General features: G+C 46.7%; 1 protein-coding gene across 1 annotated transcript; it reads left to right on the top strand.

The window, feature by feature from the left end:
* Positions 1-1103: 1103 nt before the first annotated feature.
* On the top strand, positions 1104-2533 carry TOMM5 (translocase of outer mitochondrial membrane 5). Its single transcript, XM_010299230.2, has 2 exons — positions 1104-1322; positions 2051-2533. Exons 1-2 carry the CDS (start codon positions 1202-1204, stop codon positions 2083-2085), a joined length of 156 nt encoding a protein of 51 aa, XP_010297532.1. The 5' UTR covers positions 1104-1201; the 3' UTR covers positions 2086-2533.
* The last annotated feature ends 13895 nt before the right edge of the window (positions 2534-16428 follow it).

Genomic DNA, 16428 nt, shown 5'->3' with positions numbered 1-16428 from the left:
CGCAGGCTCTGCTTCATCTGTGTCCATCTCCCCTAGACAGAGCTGTATGATATGTTCTCATCCCTAACACAAGCATCTGGTACCCATTGCTCAGACATGGGTACCTCAGTACCATCATTAGTCACAGACATCGTCAGTAACAGATGTTCAAAGCACTATTACTTGCAACAGAGTTGACAGGCATTGTACAGTTTCTCTGTGCGCTAGTATGTACGGTTGTTCTATGTTTGCTTCCTACTCTCTACCTTCTAAGGGAAAGCACTGGGCCGAGGAGAGGGGTTCCTGGTAGTCTGCATGACTCTCCTCCATGACAGCTATGCTTGACCAGAACTCCTGTTCCATCCACTCATTCCAGTGTGCTGCCTGCACAAAGGCTCCCCAAGTTCACACTCATGGGGCAACCAGACCAGGCTTCTAGGCTGCTCTGCTGTAGTTTTAACCGCAGGGTGGAGAGAGCTGCCTTCCAGCACTGGAGGAGCAGCAACTCAGGTGGCACAACTCCCCATCACAGACCCACCTCTGCCACGAGGAACAGCACATTACTGTCTGCAACCTGGAAGGAGTAAGAGAGCCACACACTCGTGGTGGTAGGACCACAGAAACTGTCTGCTGGAACCCGCCGAGCTCCCTGTCCCCCATCAGACCGCGTGTCTGTGCTTTCGGCCCCTGCCAGCAGCGCTCAGAAGAGGCAGGCTGCGAACCCGGAGCCACAGCCACAGCTCTGCCCAGGCCGAGCCAGGCCGGGCCGGCCCTGCTGCCGGCAGGTAAGGCCGCCGCGGCGTCCCGTGCGGACGGAGGAAGGCGCCACGGGGCTTGCCGCAGCCAGGCGCGGGCCGCGTTTCTGGCAGGCTACCCCGCCCCGAGGCACAGCGGGCCCCTCCACAGCGCCGGCGAGAGGACACCGTAGGTGTGTTTACAGCGCACGTCCCTGCGACTGCGGGCCGACGCAGCCCTCCCGTCCCGACGGTCCCCGGGGGAACCGGCCCTCGAGCACAGGGTGCAGGTTCCAACCCGCCCGCTTGCTCTGGGGGGGGGAGCAAAGCCCCCACCGAGCACCCCCGTTCCGCCGCGTCTCCTTGCGCATGCGCCTCCGCCACAGCCCGCCCCCGTCACGTGAGCCGGCTTCCTCTCCCGCGGCCGCGTGTGTCCCTCCTCGTGAGCCGTAGTAGCGTTGCTGTGGGGGTGCGCGGGGACCGCCGGCATGTTCCGCATCGAGGGCCTGGGACCCAAGATGGACCCAGAGGAGCTGAAGCGGAAGATGCGCCGCGATGTTCTCACCTCTGTCCGTAACTTCCTCATCTACGTCGCGCTGCTTCGGATCAGTAAGTGCTCGGGGCGGCGCGGGCCGCCAAGCCGGACTGGGACCTGCGCTCCCGGAATGGGACGGGTTCGGATCGGCCCGGCCTGGGCGCCTGTTCGCGTCCCGTAGGGGCGTCTTTGCTTCTGGCAGCTTCCTGACGGTCTGTGTGCCCGCGGAGGCTGTGGGGGAGAGCCTCCCTTGCCCGGCGCGGGGCTCTGTGTCCCGGTGGTTGGGCGCACCCCCAGGGGAGCGGGGAGAGGCTCGGCATCCTAGCAGCGTTTCCAAAGCGCCGGCGGGAGCCTGAGACGCCTGAAATGCTAGGCTGGGGCGAACAACAGTGCAACCGTACTCTTCTAGAGCATGAAAGAACAGGGCTATGCTGTCTGTCTTGTAAGCGGTGCTTTAGTGTGTTGCATCAGAGGCTTGCAACTTTCCTTTCAGGATGCCTTTGTGTTTAGCAAACAAAAAACTGAGGGTGATTCTTCCCCACCCGGTGGTGTCAAGAAGAGGCCCGAGGCTCTGACCTGCACAAGCAGGCATACTTGATTCCCCCCCTTGAATCATGCTGCCTCACATGTTAAAGCAATCATGCAGGGAGAGAAAGGACTATGTGGGAGGCAGAGGGTGGTATTTTGCCCAGAATCTGAATATTTTAGATGCCACATAAATATGCTGCAGTTTCATCACAGACTCACTGCACGCTTCTTATTAGCCAAGTTAAGTTCATGCTGCTTTGTTTTGTCTTTTCAGCTCCTTTCATCTTGAAGAAGCTGGACAGTATATGAGCACTTAAGAAGACTCAGTATATGAAAACGTAAAATGGACTGTAGCTGCTTTCCCCTGTTTGTTAATTAAACATTGTGCCAGCGGCTGACAGGGTTCTAAAATGTTTCACTTAAGTATATCTGACCTGAGGATGATAGCCAGTTTGGGAGTATGGGGAAGACGTCCGTTGTCCCTGCACGTGAATTCTGGTCACAGAATGCTCCCTAGTATCATCAAGCAACAACTTGTGATGGAACACTTCTTGTACTGTTTAAAAAAAAGTCCATCTCCATTTTGTACGAAGTGTTAAGTGCTAGCAAGTTGCTTTGTAATGCAGCTACCTCTAAACTGCCACATGCTATGGCTATCAACTGTACTGAACCTGTCTATGAAAAACAAAGTCTTTAAGGAATCCAGTTGACAAGCAGGTTGATTTGAAATAAATGGAAGAGCAGTTGTGTCACTTAACTCTGGTAGTGATTTATTTTTAATAATCATTATTTAAACTAGAGGTCATCTGCTGTTATTTCCCTGGCTCTTGTCTTAAACTTGCTATCTTCTCCACCTTTACAATCAACTTGTATTGAGGAAAAGCAAAGGAGAGTGAAAAAGACAAGGCAATGATGTTTTTCAGGTTGCTAAATGTGTAGCAACTCGGCTGTGAAACATGAACATGTAGTCAAGACTCAGAGAAAGAAAAGGGGGAAGGGCAGTTCAGCTGTATCCAGCAGGCCTGTGCCAGTTTCCCCTTCAGGTAGAACCTCCTGGATCCTGAATTTACGCAAAGTAAAGCAGGAACAACACCATATTTCTTCTGTGAGCTAGTAACTGTATTTTAGTCACAACAGGCTTTTTACAATGCCTGTTACTGCCTCTTGCCAGTACTTGTAGTGTTTTGTCCTATCTTGAACTGAGCTCTTTTTATCCTGACAAATTGCTGTATTCTAGTAGTTCAGGAGAGTTAACTTTACTCAGAGGCTGCCTGCAGTATTCTTACCTTGTACTGCTTATGCTGATTTCAAAATAGGGGCTATTTCCCTAGAGAAGCAGCTTGATTTGTGAAGAGGGTTGTGATTGTCCTCTCTGAAAGGGATCTCATAAGCTCTGGTGGTGATGCTTACTAGTTTGCATTGGTTTAAGATGAACTGAGTTGCCAAAGCAGGAATTGTATTTTCAGCCATTTTGTGTCACTTTTCTGTTTGCCTAAGTCTTAAAAGATATATTTAGGATTTGACTTGATATCCTCATATCAGCTGCATAGCAGATCTCCAGAGAGACTTAAATCTTTCTCAGATTTGTACTTAACTCCTTGACATAATTTTCACCTGGTGTTAGGGGAATGCCTGCAGAGCCACTTGCAGGAAAGGCCCTCCTTGCTCTTTTGTATTGCTCGCTTGCTCAGCTGAAGGAAGACTGCTCCTCCTGTTTACTGTGCCCTTGGCTGAGAGCACAGTACCTGTATGAAGCATGGTGGAATATTTGTTGTGCTTGGCCAAATCTTGCAATCACAAAGTCTTTTATGAAAAGCAAGAGGGAAAAGATTGTTAGGTCAGTTCAGACTGAAGAGGAAGACTTTATTGTTGGCTGGCATCAGAGAAGAGGAATTATGAACAATGGAGAGACTGACTCTTGGGAATTTCCACCTTTCCATTTTGGCCAGAGCTTGAGCTTGCCTGCAGAAAGCTATTCTTGAAGCTTTTCTGAAGGGGGACAGATACACGAGGAGTGGGAACAAACACTGAGGACTATATATAGACTCAGCTTCAGACCTGATGTATTGTAAAAAGCTCCGCTCCTCCCCGAGTACCCATCCCCAAGACAGGCAGGGGTTGAAAATGCAGTTCCTGAATGGCAGGCTTGGAAACTGGGTATTAATTTGGAAGCATAACCAAGTAATTTGGAGACTTCTTACCAGAGCTGACACACGGCCCTGGAGGCATGAATGTCCACTGCAGTCAAACGAATAACCAGGTCCTATTTAATTATCTGGATTTTACTGAGAAGTGAAAGCAAGGATATTCCTGAACTCATTTACTCTGATATCTTTGTAAAATGGAACACGCACAATTGAATAAATTGTGGAATTATATGATCCAGTTGACAAATTAATGCAGCAGGTAACTGTAATGAAGTTATAACATTGATGGTGGGAATAATGAGATACATTAAAGAGTTTGGGTCTGCCTGTGCCAGCTAGAATCCTTAGCAATCCTGTCCTCTGCCCAGCTGCGGAGAATAGGACACTGGTATCCCTTTTGGTCTTGGACCTTTGTGCAGGGTCAGAGGCAAAGCGTTAGAGTTCTCAGGTTGTATAGGGATGTAAAATCATGTATATGGCACCCATTTGTGTTCACTTGGAAGCATGTTTCAAAGCTTAACACAGCTGACCTATCAGCAGCTCTGCGTACCACTAATCCTGAAGAAATGTAGTTGCTCAAGAGTGGGTTTGAACTGGCTGTTGGGAGATCTTAAAAGATTCTCCTAGAAAGTTGCTTTCAGGCACATTGAGAGATGAAGATATCTCCTTATTAAAATAGAAAAAAATAAATGTTTGGGTTTTTTCTTGTGACTCGGTTTCTCTGCAGTCTCTGATATGAGGCAATTGCGTATTTCTCCTCCAAGGAGAGATACGCAGCAGGAGGATGAGAGGGATGTCAGACAGCAGTCTGGCTGATGACTCTCATCTGTTGCCTTCTTCAGAGAAGCAGGACTTCTATGGCCTGTCCTGCTAAAGTACAAGATGTGCTGCTGTGTGGTCTCAGACCCTGGAGAAACAGCTACTCATCTTCCAAGCAGTAGCAGAGTGCCTATGTCAAGTATAGGGTCAGGATAGCAAGATAAGTAGAGCGTACATTCTTGCAAAGCTCAGAGCTCAGGTTATCCTGTAGGTACCATTTTTCAGGTGATGTTCTGACTGTTGGCAGTGGGAGGAAAATACTCTTTTCTCCCCCTCACGTTCTAGGCTCTTAGTAATAGAATTTTCTTTCTGCTGTGTGTCAGAGACCTCCATCATCTGCCTGTGATGCGAGTCCTAGTAGGGTTGGGGACAGTTTAGGCCTGCATCAAAACTCTCAGTGTGGAGTCCTCACCTATTTTGCTACAGTTACTTTGATGCAAGCAAGTTGCAGGCTTACCTTAGGTAAAGGACACAAGACTGAAAACAAAGATCTTCCCAAGTCAACCATATCAACACGACATTTCCATGCACTCATGCTCCTCAGAGCAGCTATTTCAATGTCTTGGCATTTTCTAAAACAACTTTACTATCATCCTATTTTCAAACCTAAAATACAGAAGCTCTGTATGGTTTACCAGCACTAACTAGGCTTCTATTCACAAATTCTTCCCAGGCTTATCTCAAGTTTGGGTCTGCCACTCCTCATCTTACAGGGCATTTGTTTTGCTAATGGGGTGCTCTTCCCAGTGTGGGATCTGTCTTCCTTTTTCCAGAGGCCCTCTTTCACATTGTCCTGCTCAGCAGCTCTGTGACTTCTCCAACATCATGCTAGGATGCTCAACAGTGTTAGAACTCAAAGGGGAGGAGTGTGGGCCTTCCTAAAACTTTAGGGAAAAGGGCATGCATGGGGGCAAGGAAAACTTCTTAATGCCGTTAGTATGCAGTATCCTGAGGAAGACATGGTTGAATCTTGCAGCCTGTTCAATTGGGGTTGGTTCACAGCTACCAGGAAAGGCAAAAGCAGCACACAGTAGTGCTGTTCAAAACCGGTAGTTTCTGCAGTACAGACCATCTGAAATCCTGGGATGAATGTCTGCACGTTCTGGGGTGTTTCCAGATGGGAAAGGCTGCTACTCCCCTGCACCAGCCTCCTGGGCCTGCCATCATGTTTGGAGTGCCTAATAGCAGCCTTCTGTTACCTATAAGGAGGTTATCAAGAAGGCAGAATTGAGCTTCTCACAGTGGTGCATGGCAGGATGATGAGAGACGGCAAGGATAAATTGAAAAGACAGATTTTAACTGGATATAAGGAAACACTTCTTCCACATGAGGAGAATGGGCAGTGGAAGAGGTTGTCCAGAGAGGCTGGACAGTCCCCATCCTCCTTGGTTTTCAAGACCAGGGGGGACAAAACTCTGAATAATTTGGTCTGGCTCTTAGCTGACCCTCCTTTGAGCAGGAGGGTGGACTATAGACTTCTGGAGGTCTTTTCCAGCCTGAATTATGTTGTCTCTGAAAATGGAGCAGAGTTCTGTCATGTCTGTTGCATAGAACTGTTATCTGACCAATAAGCTGTGATTTCCTTCCCTTGTGTTGTATGGACAGCTACACACCAAGCAGTTGTGAAGGACAGCAGCCTATTCCTTCAACTGTGGAGCTGATTTCAGTGACTCATTTGGTCAAGATGCCTTCCAAATGTACTCTTTGTCATGGTTGAACCCGAGCCAGTAACTGAGCACCATGCAGCTGCTTGCTCATGCTCCCCCCTCCCCGCAGTGGGATGGGGAGAAGAATGGAAAAAAAACCAAACTCGTGGGTTGAGATACAGACAGTTTAATAGGATAACAAAGGAAGATGATCATGATGATATTATTATTATATTACTACTACTATTACTGTTACTATTGTTACTATTGTGACCATTGCTATTATTATTGTGATGCAGAAATGCAATTTCTCACCACCTGTGGAAAAAAAACCCTGATGCCCAGTCTGTTTCTGAGCAGCGATGCTGTCTCGTGGCTAGCTTCCCCAGTTATATGCAGAGCATGATGTTATATGGTGGGGAGTATCCCTTCGGCCAGACTGGGTCAGCTGTCCTGGCTGTGCTCTCTCAGCTTCTTGTGCACCTGGGAGGGCCTGAGAACCTGGAAAGTCCTGGATTTAGTGTAGGCACTACTACTACCTAGCAAAAACTAAAAACATCAATGTGTTATCAATATTATTCTCATACTAAATCCAAAACACAGCACTATACCAGCTACCGGAAAGAAAATTAATTCTATCCCAACTGAAACCAGGACACTCTTGAGACTGGAAGTGACGATCAGTGAGGAAATGGAAAAAATACTATTTGCCGAAAATGTGTACCAGTGGCTGCAGGTACATGAGTTCAGGCAGTCAGAGTAAGCATGACTCCAGGGAAGATTAATCATCTCTGCATTTGGTGAGGGAAGACAAGCACTCAACTGGAGAACAGCCAGCTATTGACAGGCAGCACAGTGTACAGAAATGTCTGATCTAGTGGAAGGTATCCCTGCCCATGTCAAGGGGGGTTGGAACTAGGTGATCTTTGAAGATCCCTTCCAACTCAAACAATTCTATGATTCTATGATCTAGCAGCTTGTCAAAGACTAGAAAAATAATGAGGAAATTGTGAAGCACTTAGCAGTAAATTAGCACAGAAGAGTGTTTAGCATGCAGTTCATTTTAGATGAAAATACTGGACTGGACAGTGTATAAAAGTACAGCTGCAAAACCTCTGTGATGTGTAAGCACTGAAAAGCAGCACAATTTTTCTCTAGATGACTCTTAAATACAACGCAGCCTTTTTGTTTGCAGCCTTGACATAACACTAACAAGGAGTGACATGGTTGTAATAGTACGTAACATGAACTGCTTGCAGTGGAAACCAAGTGCTGTTAAAAATCAAGAGTAATTAATCATTGTAAGATGCACTCATTGAAATACACAGTGGTATTTACAGTTATCCTCTAATGTGAAACCAAGTACTTAATCTTCCAGCCAATTAACTGTTCTTGTATTTCTCTTCTGCATTTGAGACCTCTACTAACTCCCATTTTTTTGGTTACTCCTTTTTTTTTTTCCTTGTTTTGTTTTTTGTTTTATGGTAACTTTACCACATAATCAACTCTTTTTATTTTGGTCAGCTAAATAAACTAAATCCTAAGCCTTGCTGTACACTGCTTTCTCCAACATCTATGCATTTGAAATCCTCTCCAATAAAACAAACAGACCTATTATAATATGGAAAGGAGAACTGTTATTCCAGTGCCCATCTCACTGTCATGCAAATTAGTGCCTTGGATTTACCTGTTTATTCAGCCCGCAATTACATTCCCTCTTGCTCTGCCTCTGCAGAACCATCACATCCAGCATCTTGTCCACTCCCATGCCTAAAGCTTTCCACCATCCCTTGAGAGAGCCCAATTCTGTCTCCAGAATGCACATTCTCTGCTCCTAGATTTCTGTCAACACCTTGTGCTTGGATGTACCTGTCTGCTCAGGCAGCCTGGGCTCCCCAGCAGTCTGGCTCACCTGCAGATCCACTTAGTGGTCATTTCCTACAGAGCTTCAGAGGGCTAGTAGGAACTGTGAGTATTGCGTGTGACATGAGCCCCTGTGAAATGTCCATAGCATCTAAAGATTGTTTATGTATTTCGGATTTGCGTGGCAAGGTTTTGGCAACGGGTGGGCTACAGGGGTGGCTTCTGCAAGCAGTTGCTACAAGTTTCCCCTAGGTCCCACAGAGCTAATACCAGCTGGCTCCGAGATGGACCTGTCGCTGGCCAAGGCCAAGCCAATTAGTGAAGGTGGTAGCGCCTCTGTGATAACAGAGTGAAGAAGGGAGGAAAAAAAAACCCCAAAACCCCCCCAAACTAGAAGCAGCTTTTGCAGCCAGAGAGAGGAGTGAGAAGATGCGGGAGACTTTGCAGACACCAGGGTCCATGCAGAAGGAGGGGGAAGAGGTGCTCCAGGTGCCAGAGCAGAGATTCCCCTGCAGCCCGTGGAGAAGACCACGGTGAAGCAGGCTGTCCCCCTGCAGCCGGTGGGGGTTGATGAGGAGCAGAGATTCCACCTGCAGCCCATGGAGGAGCCCACACTGGAGCAGTTTGTGAAGAACTGTAGCCCATGGGAAGGACTCACATTGGAGAAGTTCATGGAGGACTGTGTCCTGTGAGACGGACCCCACGCTGGAGGAGGGGAAGAGCGTCAGGAGGAAGGAGCAGCAAAGACAATGTATCATGAACTGGCTGCAGCCCCCATTCCCTGTCCCCCTGTGCTGCTGGGGGGGCAGCAGATGGAGAAATTGGGAGTAAAGTTGAGCCCAGGAAGAAGGGAGCAATGGGGGAAAGGTGTCTTAAGATTTGGTTTTATTTCTCATTACTCTGTTTTGCTCGGTAATAAATTAGATGAGTTTTTTCCTAAGTTGAGACTGCTTTGCCTGTGATGGTAATTAGTGAACGATCTCTCCCTGTCCTTATCTTGACCCATGAGCCTCTCATTGTATTTTCTCTCCCCTGTCCACCTGAGGAGGGGAAGTGATAGAGCGGCTTTGGTGGGCACCTGGCCTCCAGCCAGGGTCAACCCACCACACTATATTAAACCACTTAAAAGGTGTATGTCTCCCATTGCCCACACTGTTACTGCCTTAAAGTGGTTGCCATGTAAAACAAAGCTGAAAAAAACTCTCGCAATATATCTCACAGATATACAAAAGCCTCTACCAAATTTGTGATCACAAAGAATTAAATACTTTCACTTTCACCTCTTTGTCCCAGAGCCCCATCATCTATCCTTGCCAGCACTCCTGTCTTTTACTAACCAAATCCTACCTCAGGCTTCTCCACCATGGCCAGTGTTGCAGAGGTCACCCAAGAATCATAGAATATCTCAAATTGGAAGGGACCCATAAGGATCATCAAGTCCAACTCGCTCCTCCTCACAGAACGACCTAGCACTAAACCATATGATTAAGAGTGTTGTCCAGATGCTCCTTGAACTCTGACAGGCTTGGTGCCATGGCTACTTCCCGGGGGGAGCCTGTTCCAGTGACCAACCGCCCTCTCAGTGAAGAACCTTTTCCTAATGTCCAGTCTGAACTTCCCCTGATGCAGCTTCATTCCTTTGTAACATATATGGCTTGCTCCACTTTCTCTCTGTGGATGGTATAGCAGGATTAACCTGTCTGAGCTCTAGCTCTGTGGAGTTGTTTAGTTGCTGTGGTATGGTGTGGTGTATGTAGTGACTAACAATAACTCCAAGCAGTTTTTTTTCTTATCTACAACCCTTGAATAAAATGGACTGTAAAAGAGTAGAAGCATGGTGGTAAGACCCCAAGTTGAAAACACAGCCCTCAAACTCCATCCAAGGCAGCACAGGGGTTCATTGCTGAAAGTGATTGTAAAGATTACCCATATTACTGCTGCTCCTATGTATAGCCATATTGTGTTGCTTTTGCAGTTTTGGGTAAGCTATTACCATGACTAGAAAAGGGTGTAGGTACAGTGACAAGCATTTATATATGGCTGTAATTTATACATGCAGACGTGTATTTAAACTCATGGCCTCTTGGTTAACCAAGCTATTCTTTAACCAACCAATTCCTTAGCTAAAGGAATTGCCTGGACTGGTATTTCTTCCTTGTCTCTCCCTTTTTTTGTTAACTGGTGTTTTGGTAACCTGGTCTGTAATGTGGATGCAGCAAACAGGTAACAGTGGCAGCACTTCATCTATGCACCTCTGGCTTTCTGGCAACCTGTAATCTACACATTTTATAGACAACACAAGCAAGCAGAGACTTCATCAGATGATAGCCCTCAGTACTGTGTGAGAAAAGTGGGCCAGAGCTGCAAATCTGCAAAGTGGACAATGGGTTTCAGGACTTTTTTCATAGTCTCAATTTACTGGAATAGACCCACTGTCCTGTTTCATATGCAGCAGGCAAGCAGTCATGAAGGACATCTGCTTTTCTTGCTTTACTGTACCACCTCTAGCTCTCTGCATGTGTCCCATCCCACTCAGGGGGTTAGGGTGAGGTTAACTGTTTAATTCTCTGCGTGGTAATCAGGAGTAACGACAATTACTTTAGAGGGTCAAACCAATCATAAATTTACTTAAAACTCAGTGGAACTACAAAAGATAGAGGCTTCACAAAAGTCGTAACAATGCTCAAAACTTAGCAGAACGATGAAAGGTAAGGGTTTAGCAAAACATGTGACAATATTACCCTATTGTGCTGAAAATTGAGTTAGAGACAAAGAGAGTGATAGAGAGGAAAAGAAAGAGAGAAAGAGAAGAGAGAGAAAGAGAAAAGATAGCACCACCCTTGGATCCAGCGATGTTCTCTGCTCGTAGTTACGGTCTTCCAGTGGTGGGTGCGTGCCGAAAACTTACGTTTTCCCTTTTTATAACCCGATGTTCCCGCCCCATAGGCGGGGGTCTGTCATCACTGAGCAGGCGCAGTACGTGCTCAGGAATGTTTAGAAACATTCTAGAAATGAGCTGGTGGGTTGTGAGGGTCTGGGGGACTCACTGCCCCCCCCCTTCAGGGCTGACCAAGCGAGTGGTGATCTGTCACAGGCACATGGTGCACAGGGCACAGATGGTCTTTGTTTACATGTTTTAGGAATAGAGGAGTGGTCTCACAAGATGTTATCCTGCCTCCACAGGCTCTGTTCTTGTTCAACACTCCCTGGTCATCATCAGCCCATCCCTGTCCATGTCAAGATGGGTGTTTGCAACATCCACTTGTTATCAGCGCCTTACAGCATGTTTCTTAGCATCAGCTTCTTTGTTTCTCGATCACATCCACTTCCTGTTCTTAATTTTGCCTGTCTTGGATTTCTCCCCACTTCTAATTTCAGCTTTGAATGGAAGCATGCTCTGAGCTAGATGCACCACAGTGATAAAACCAGAGGGCATTATGTCTTTTCTAGAAGACAACTCTTAACTCTTCTTATGTTTTTTACCTCAAGACAACTCTACTTTGGATTTCTGCCCTATGGAAGCCAAACCTTTATAACCCAGCAACTGCCACAGCTGGGCTGCATTGCTTTTGGCAATGCTGGGTGCAATACAATAAGCACCTCCAGGAACTGTAAATGTTGAGGGGGACTAACTGCTCACAATTCCATGTCTGGGTGTGACACATAGATACAGCAAAAAAACCTTGGACCACACATGGTGGTGCATAGTCAGCAGTCAGGTTGATGACAGGGCTGGGGGGGAAAGGGGTATGATGGTACTTCTTTTGCTATTTACCTCTTCTGCATACAACATGGCACCCCCAGCAACTGGTGCTCCACAGGTAAAAAGCCAGTCTCCAAGCCAAGTGTGTGTCATGACTCTGAAAGCAGCTCTGGCCTGCAGCAGCAGAGAGGAAGCCTCAAACACAGGCTGCAAGGTCCACCCACAAGAAGCCAACACATATGCTGGAGCACTGAGGGTGGAGGTGAGAGGCATGTTAGCTGCAGCCCTCCCATAATAACAGGAGGAGAGCAGCACAGGGGGGCTTTTCCTCCTACGCCTGCCATGTGGTGCACCAGCAGCCTGGTGCAGGTTGCGTGCCCCACACCACTGTGCACATTGTGTGTCCTAACTCAGTATGTCATCTGTGTTCTGTCCTCTGGCTGGGGCACAGTGTCCCCACAGAGCCCAGCATGCCCCACTGTGCAGCGAGGTAGGAACAAACATGTCCCAGCAGGGTTACAGATGTTTGATCCTAAACGGGAGAATTCCAGCTTCCCCAAATTGTATGGTATGAGTTGGGGTGCAAATCCAGTGACAACTGCATAAGCAGACAAAATTTGTTAGCAAAGCTTTACTTACATGTTCAAGTTGCTTGGAAATGGTTTGCTCTAAAAATGCTTAGTCTTCCTAGTTATGCTGCAGGGTTTTCTCCTGGGGGCAAACATGGGTAGGATTAACAACTGGTGATTTTTTTCCGCAGGGTGAGGAACTCTAACCTTGTGTGAGAAGCAGGAGAAAACAGGCCAGAGATAGTATGCCACGTGAAATGACAGCTTCTTTTTACTGCTCGGTATTTTCTCCCTATTTATTTTCCATGAATTTTCAGTATTAATGCCTATTTTCAACTATGCATTTTCAAAATCAATTGCATATTTTCTAAATAGGAAAATGTATAAAACTGACATTGTATACATTGTGAATGTGAATGTATTTCATAGAATCATAGAATGGTTTGGGTTGGAAGGGATCTTAAAGATCACCTGGTTCCAACCCCCCCTGCCATGGGCAGGGACACCCTCCACTAGCCCAGGTTGCCCAAAGCCCCATCCAACCTGGCCTTGAACACTGCCAGGGATGGGGCAGCCCCAGCTTCTCTGGGAAACCTGTTCCAGTGCCTCACCACTCTAACAGTAAAGAATTTCTTTTTAACATTTCACCTAAATCGATTCTCCTTCAGCTTAAACCCCTTACCCCTTGTCCTGTCACTACACTCCCTGATAAACAGTCCCTCACCATCTTTCCCGTAGGCCCCCTTCAGGTACTGGTAAGCCACTCTGCTGAACTTATCAAAACCCACCCTGTGCCTTTGTGCTGTGAAGGTCCGCCCTGAACTTGAACAGCCATGTTTGCTCTTCTTTCCAGGCAGCTCCTCCAGGAGTTTGACTCCTTTGCGTGACTCTCAGACCTGCAGATTTTTCACAGGAGTGTGAAGATGTTAGAGGACATCAGTGAAATCCATTAGAAACATTTACTCATGATGACATAATTCTCTCTGACCATGCTATTACTGAGATGCTTGGACAGACAGGCAGAGGAGCTGCATGCAGTGCTAAGAGGAGGGAGAAGCAGCATGGTGGTCACTGGACAGGTGCTCTCTGCAGCCCTAGGGAAATGTATTGGTGAAATACACTTCTTTCTGCATACAGCCAGCCAGTGCCAAGACTCTCTGATCCCCTTCTTCCTTATTGCCTCTGAAGCTGAGCCCTATTCACCCCTTAAAAATATTTGAGCTCACTCAGTCTCTCAATGTAGCTCCTGTGTCAATAATGAAGAGCAGAACTGTTCTGTCATAGGCAGTAGGCTTTGGATACTTCTGAGCACGGATCGGTATGCCCATTGTTCAGTGTCCTCCTGTGCTGCAGCACTGACCCCTACAGACCCAGTTCTCTAGGTATCTAAAAGGCTGAGGAAATCTCACTTCCTTTGGAGTCTGAAAGCTTTTAGGTGAATTTTGTTGTGCCATGTGGCTCTGAGATGCCTCAGGCTGATGTCATCACAGAGCAACCCACTTTCAGACATAGAGATAAAACTGCACAGCAAACCGGGACCAAGTAGGCTTTGTTTTACTAGATGGATGGGTAGATGTTTGCTGGGTGTACATCACAGTAGTGGTATTGACTGCTAAGACCATTCTCTAATGTGCAGTGCTTGACAAGGCATTCTGACATTGTTTATTGATGCTTGGATTCATGAGACCCTTTGGGGAGTTGAGGACTAGACACCTGTCCCCCCCCAGCTGTGCACAGATGGGTACTGCAGGCTGTAGACCTGTTTTGGAAGAAACTGTCCCTACACTGCTTTCAGCAAGCACACAGATGATGAATCTGAGTTAACCTAAAAATATGGTACAGCAATGCAGAATGGTAGCACATAAATGCAAAGACGTGTCTGCTGTTAGATACTGAAAGTGGCACTCCTGTATGAGATCCTCAGCATTCCTTTCTCAAAGTGATGACAGGAGCGGGCACTGCCTTCACTTCACAGGACAGGTACACCTGGACGCCAGTGACACTGTGAATTTTCTTTGGTGACACAACAATCACAGGAGTTGGAAGAAAATAAACACTTTCCTGGAAGTGATATGGCCACCTGGCGCCGCCAGCATTCCCTGTGAGAAACCCTGCTGTATGTACTAGGCAACATGCAGGCAGGAAGGGTCTGCAATTCACTCCAGGCAGAAATAGCTTGGGCCTTCAGTTTTGCTGCCAGGGAAGTTAACTTTTCCTGTATGAAAGAGTGTACTGTTTACTGTTGTGTTTCACGGATGGCATTTCTCCCACTCTACCCAGCTCCTAGTGATGGGCACAGTGCAGGCAGGCAGGATAGGGCACTGATTTGACATATGCATCTTGCTGCAGGAAGAGAGCTGTAAACCTACGGGCAACGCTGTAGTATGGGCTCAATGCTGAAGGCTGCTTTGTCAGAAAACATGTAAGTATCCTCACAACTAGGAGTGTCATAGAATGAGAACATGGGCCCTGTTGCACCTGCTGCTGAAGGTAGGTTGGGTGTAAAAGATCAAGTTGTCCAGGGAGAATGAGGCCTCAGGGCTGGGACTCTTGGTTTGCAGTCTGAACTTATGTTAGACCACAAGCTACCTAAGGTGCTTAGACAACGCTGACTGATGTGTCTGTCTGTCTTTCCCCCCCTGCTCTAAGCCCAGTGCCACATGCCTTTTCGTGAGACCAGTGAGCTGGTGGATAAGGACATTTGAAAAACACAACCCAGGCAGCCTGCTGCTGTCTGCAGCTGCCGTATGTAAGTGCCCTGGGCATGACCAATGATGGGAAGGAGACATCTATGCAAACTCCAGATTACATTGTGTCTCTGAACAGCAAGGCCCACCAGGTCTCCTTCCTGATGGACAAAGGCCACAAGCCCCAGATGCTCAGGCTTCACAGGTGTGCAGCTCCCAGGAAAATTCCATGTATGAGTACTACCTGCTCACAAGTGATGGCTGTTGCAATACACATATGCCAGTTCTGCTAGTGGCAAAAAAGCATTTCTGCAGCTAGAGATAATATAGATATTTCTAAAATGTAGAAAGTGGATTGTTAAAAATAGTGAGGTTTCTGAGAACAAGAATATGTCTTTGGCAAAGTTTATGACAGGTTTTTAGCAATGATATCTGTTATCCGGATAGCAGCTGTCCTCCAACTATTTGCAAGTTTAGACTTTTCTTCATGAATGATTTTAAAATAAAGAAGAAAGTGCAAGAGAACCTAAAAGCAGGTTTCTTTGTGCATTGCTAACAGGAGGAAAACCTAACTAGATTTGTGCGTCACCCATTGCATAAAAGGATAATGCTAGTGATCTGTGCTACTCAGTATTCAAATAACAGTTCTAATGCAGAACATTTAATAGCTTAATTCAGCTAACTACAGCTTTGCATCTGAAACAATCGCATTTGAGCAGCTCTCATGCATGAAGATCCTTCACATTTTTTACAAAGAGCTTTCTAGGCCTCACTTAGTTACTAAACGTGTCACAAACAGGAAGCAACACACAGCTAGAAAAGTCGTTTCTCCTATGTTTTCCTCATTTACAACCAGCCTTTTCAATGACAAGGTTATGCAATAGGTGTAACTTTTTCTGGGACTGCCTTGTTCAGAATTCAAAGGAATTGCTTTGTTTTTTTTTTGTCTGAACGCAGCTGATATTTGCCAAACAAGAACGTATTAAGCATGTGCAACCAGTCATTTAAATTGCATTAATCTTCTGCTTGGGATTATCTTCCACTCCTTGGAAGTGTTCAAGGCCAGGCTGGATGGAACTTGGAGCAACCTGATCTAATGCAGGGTGTCCCTGCCCATGTCAGGGGGTTTAGAAGTAGATGACCTTTAAAGGTCCCTTCCAACCCAAGCCATTCTATGATTCTATGATTCTATGATTTGATGTAGCCAGGGCCAGTGGC

This window comes from Balearica regulorum, chromosome Z (genome assembly GCF_011004875.1).
Source record: "Balearica regulorum gibbericeps isolate bBalReg1 chromosome Z, bBalReg1.pri, whole genome shotgun sequence".
Classification (NCBI taxonomy): Eukaryota; Metazoa; Chordata; class Aves; order Gruiformes; family Gruidae; genus Balearica; species Balearica regulorum.
Note: the sequence above shows the minus strand (reverse complement) of the source record. Positions and strands in the feature narration are given on the sequence as shown.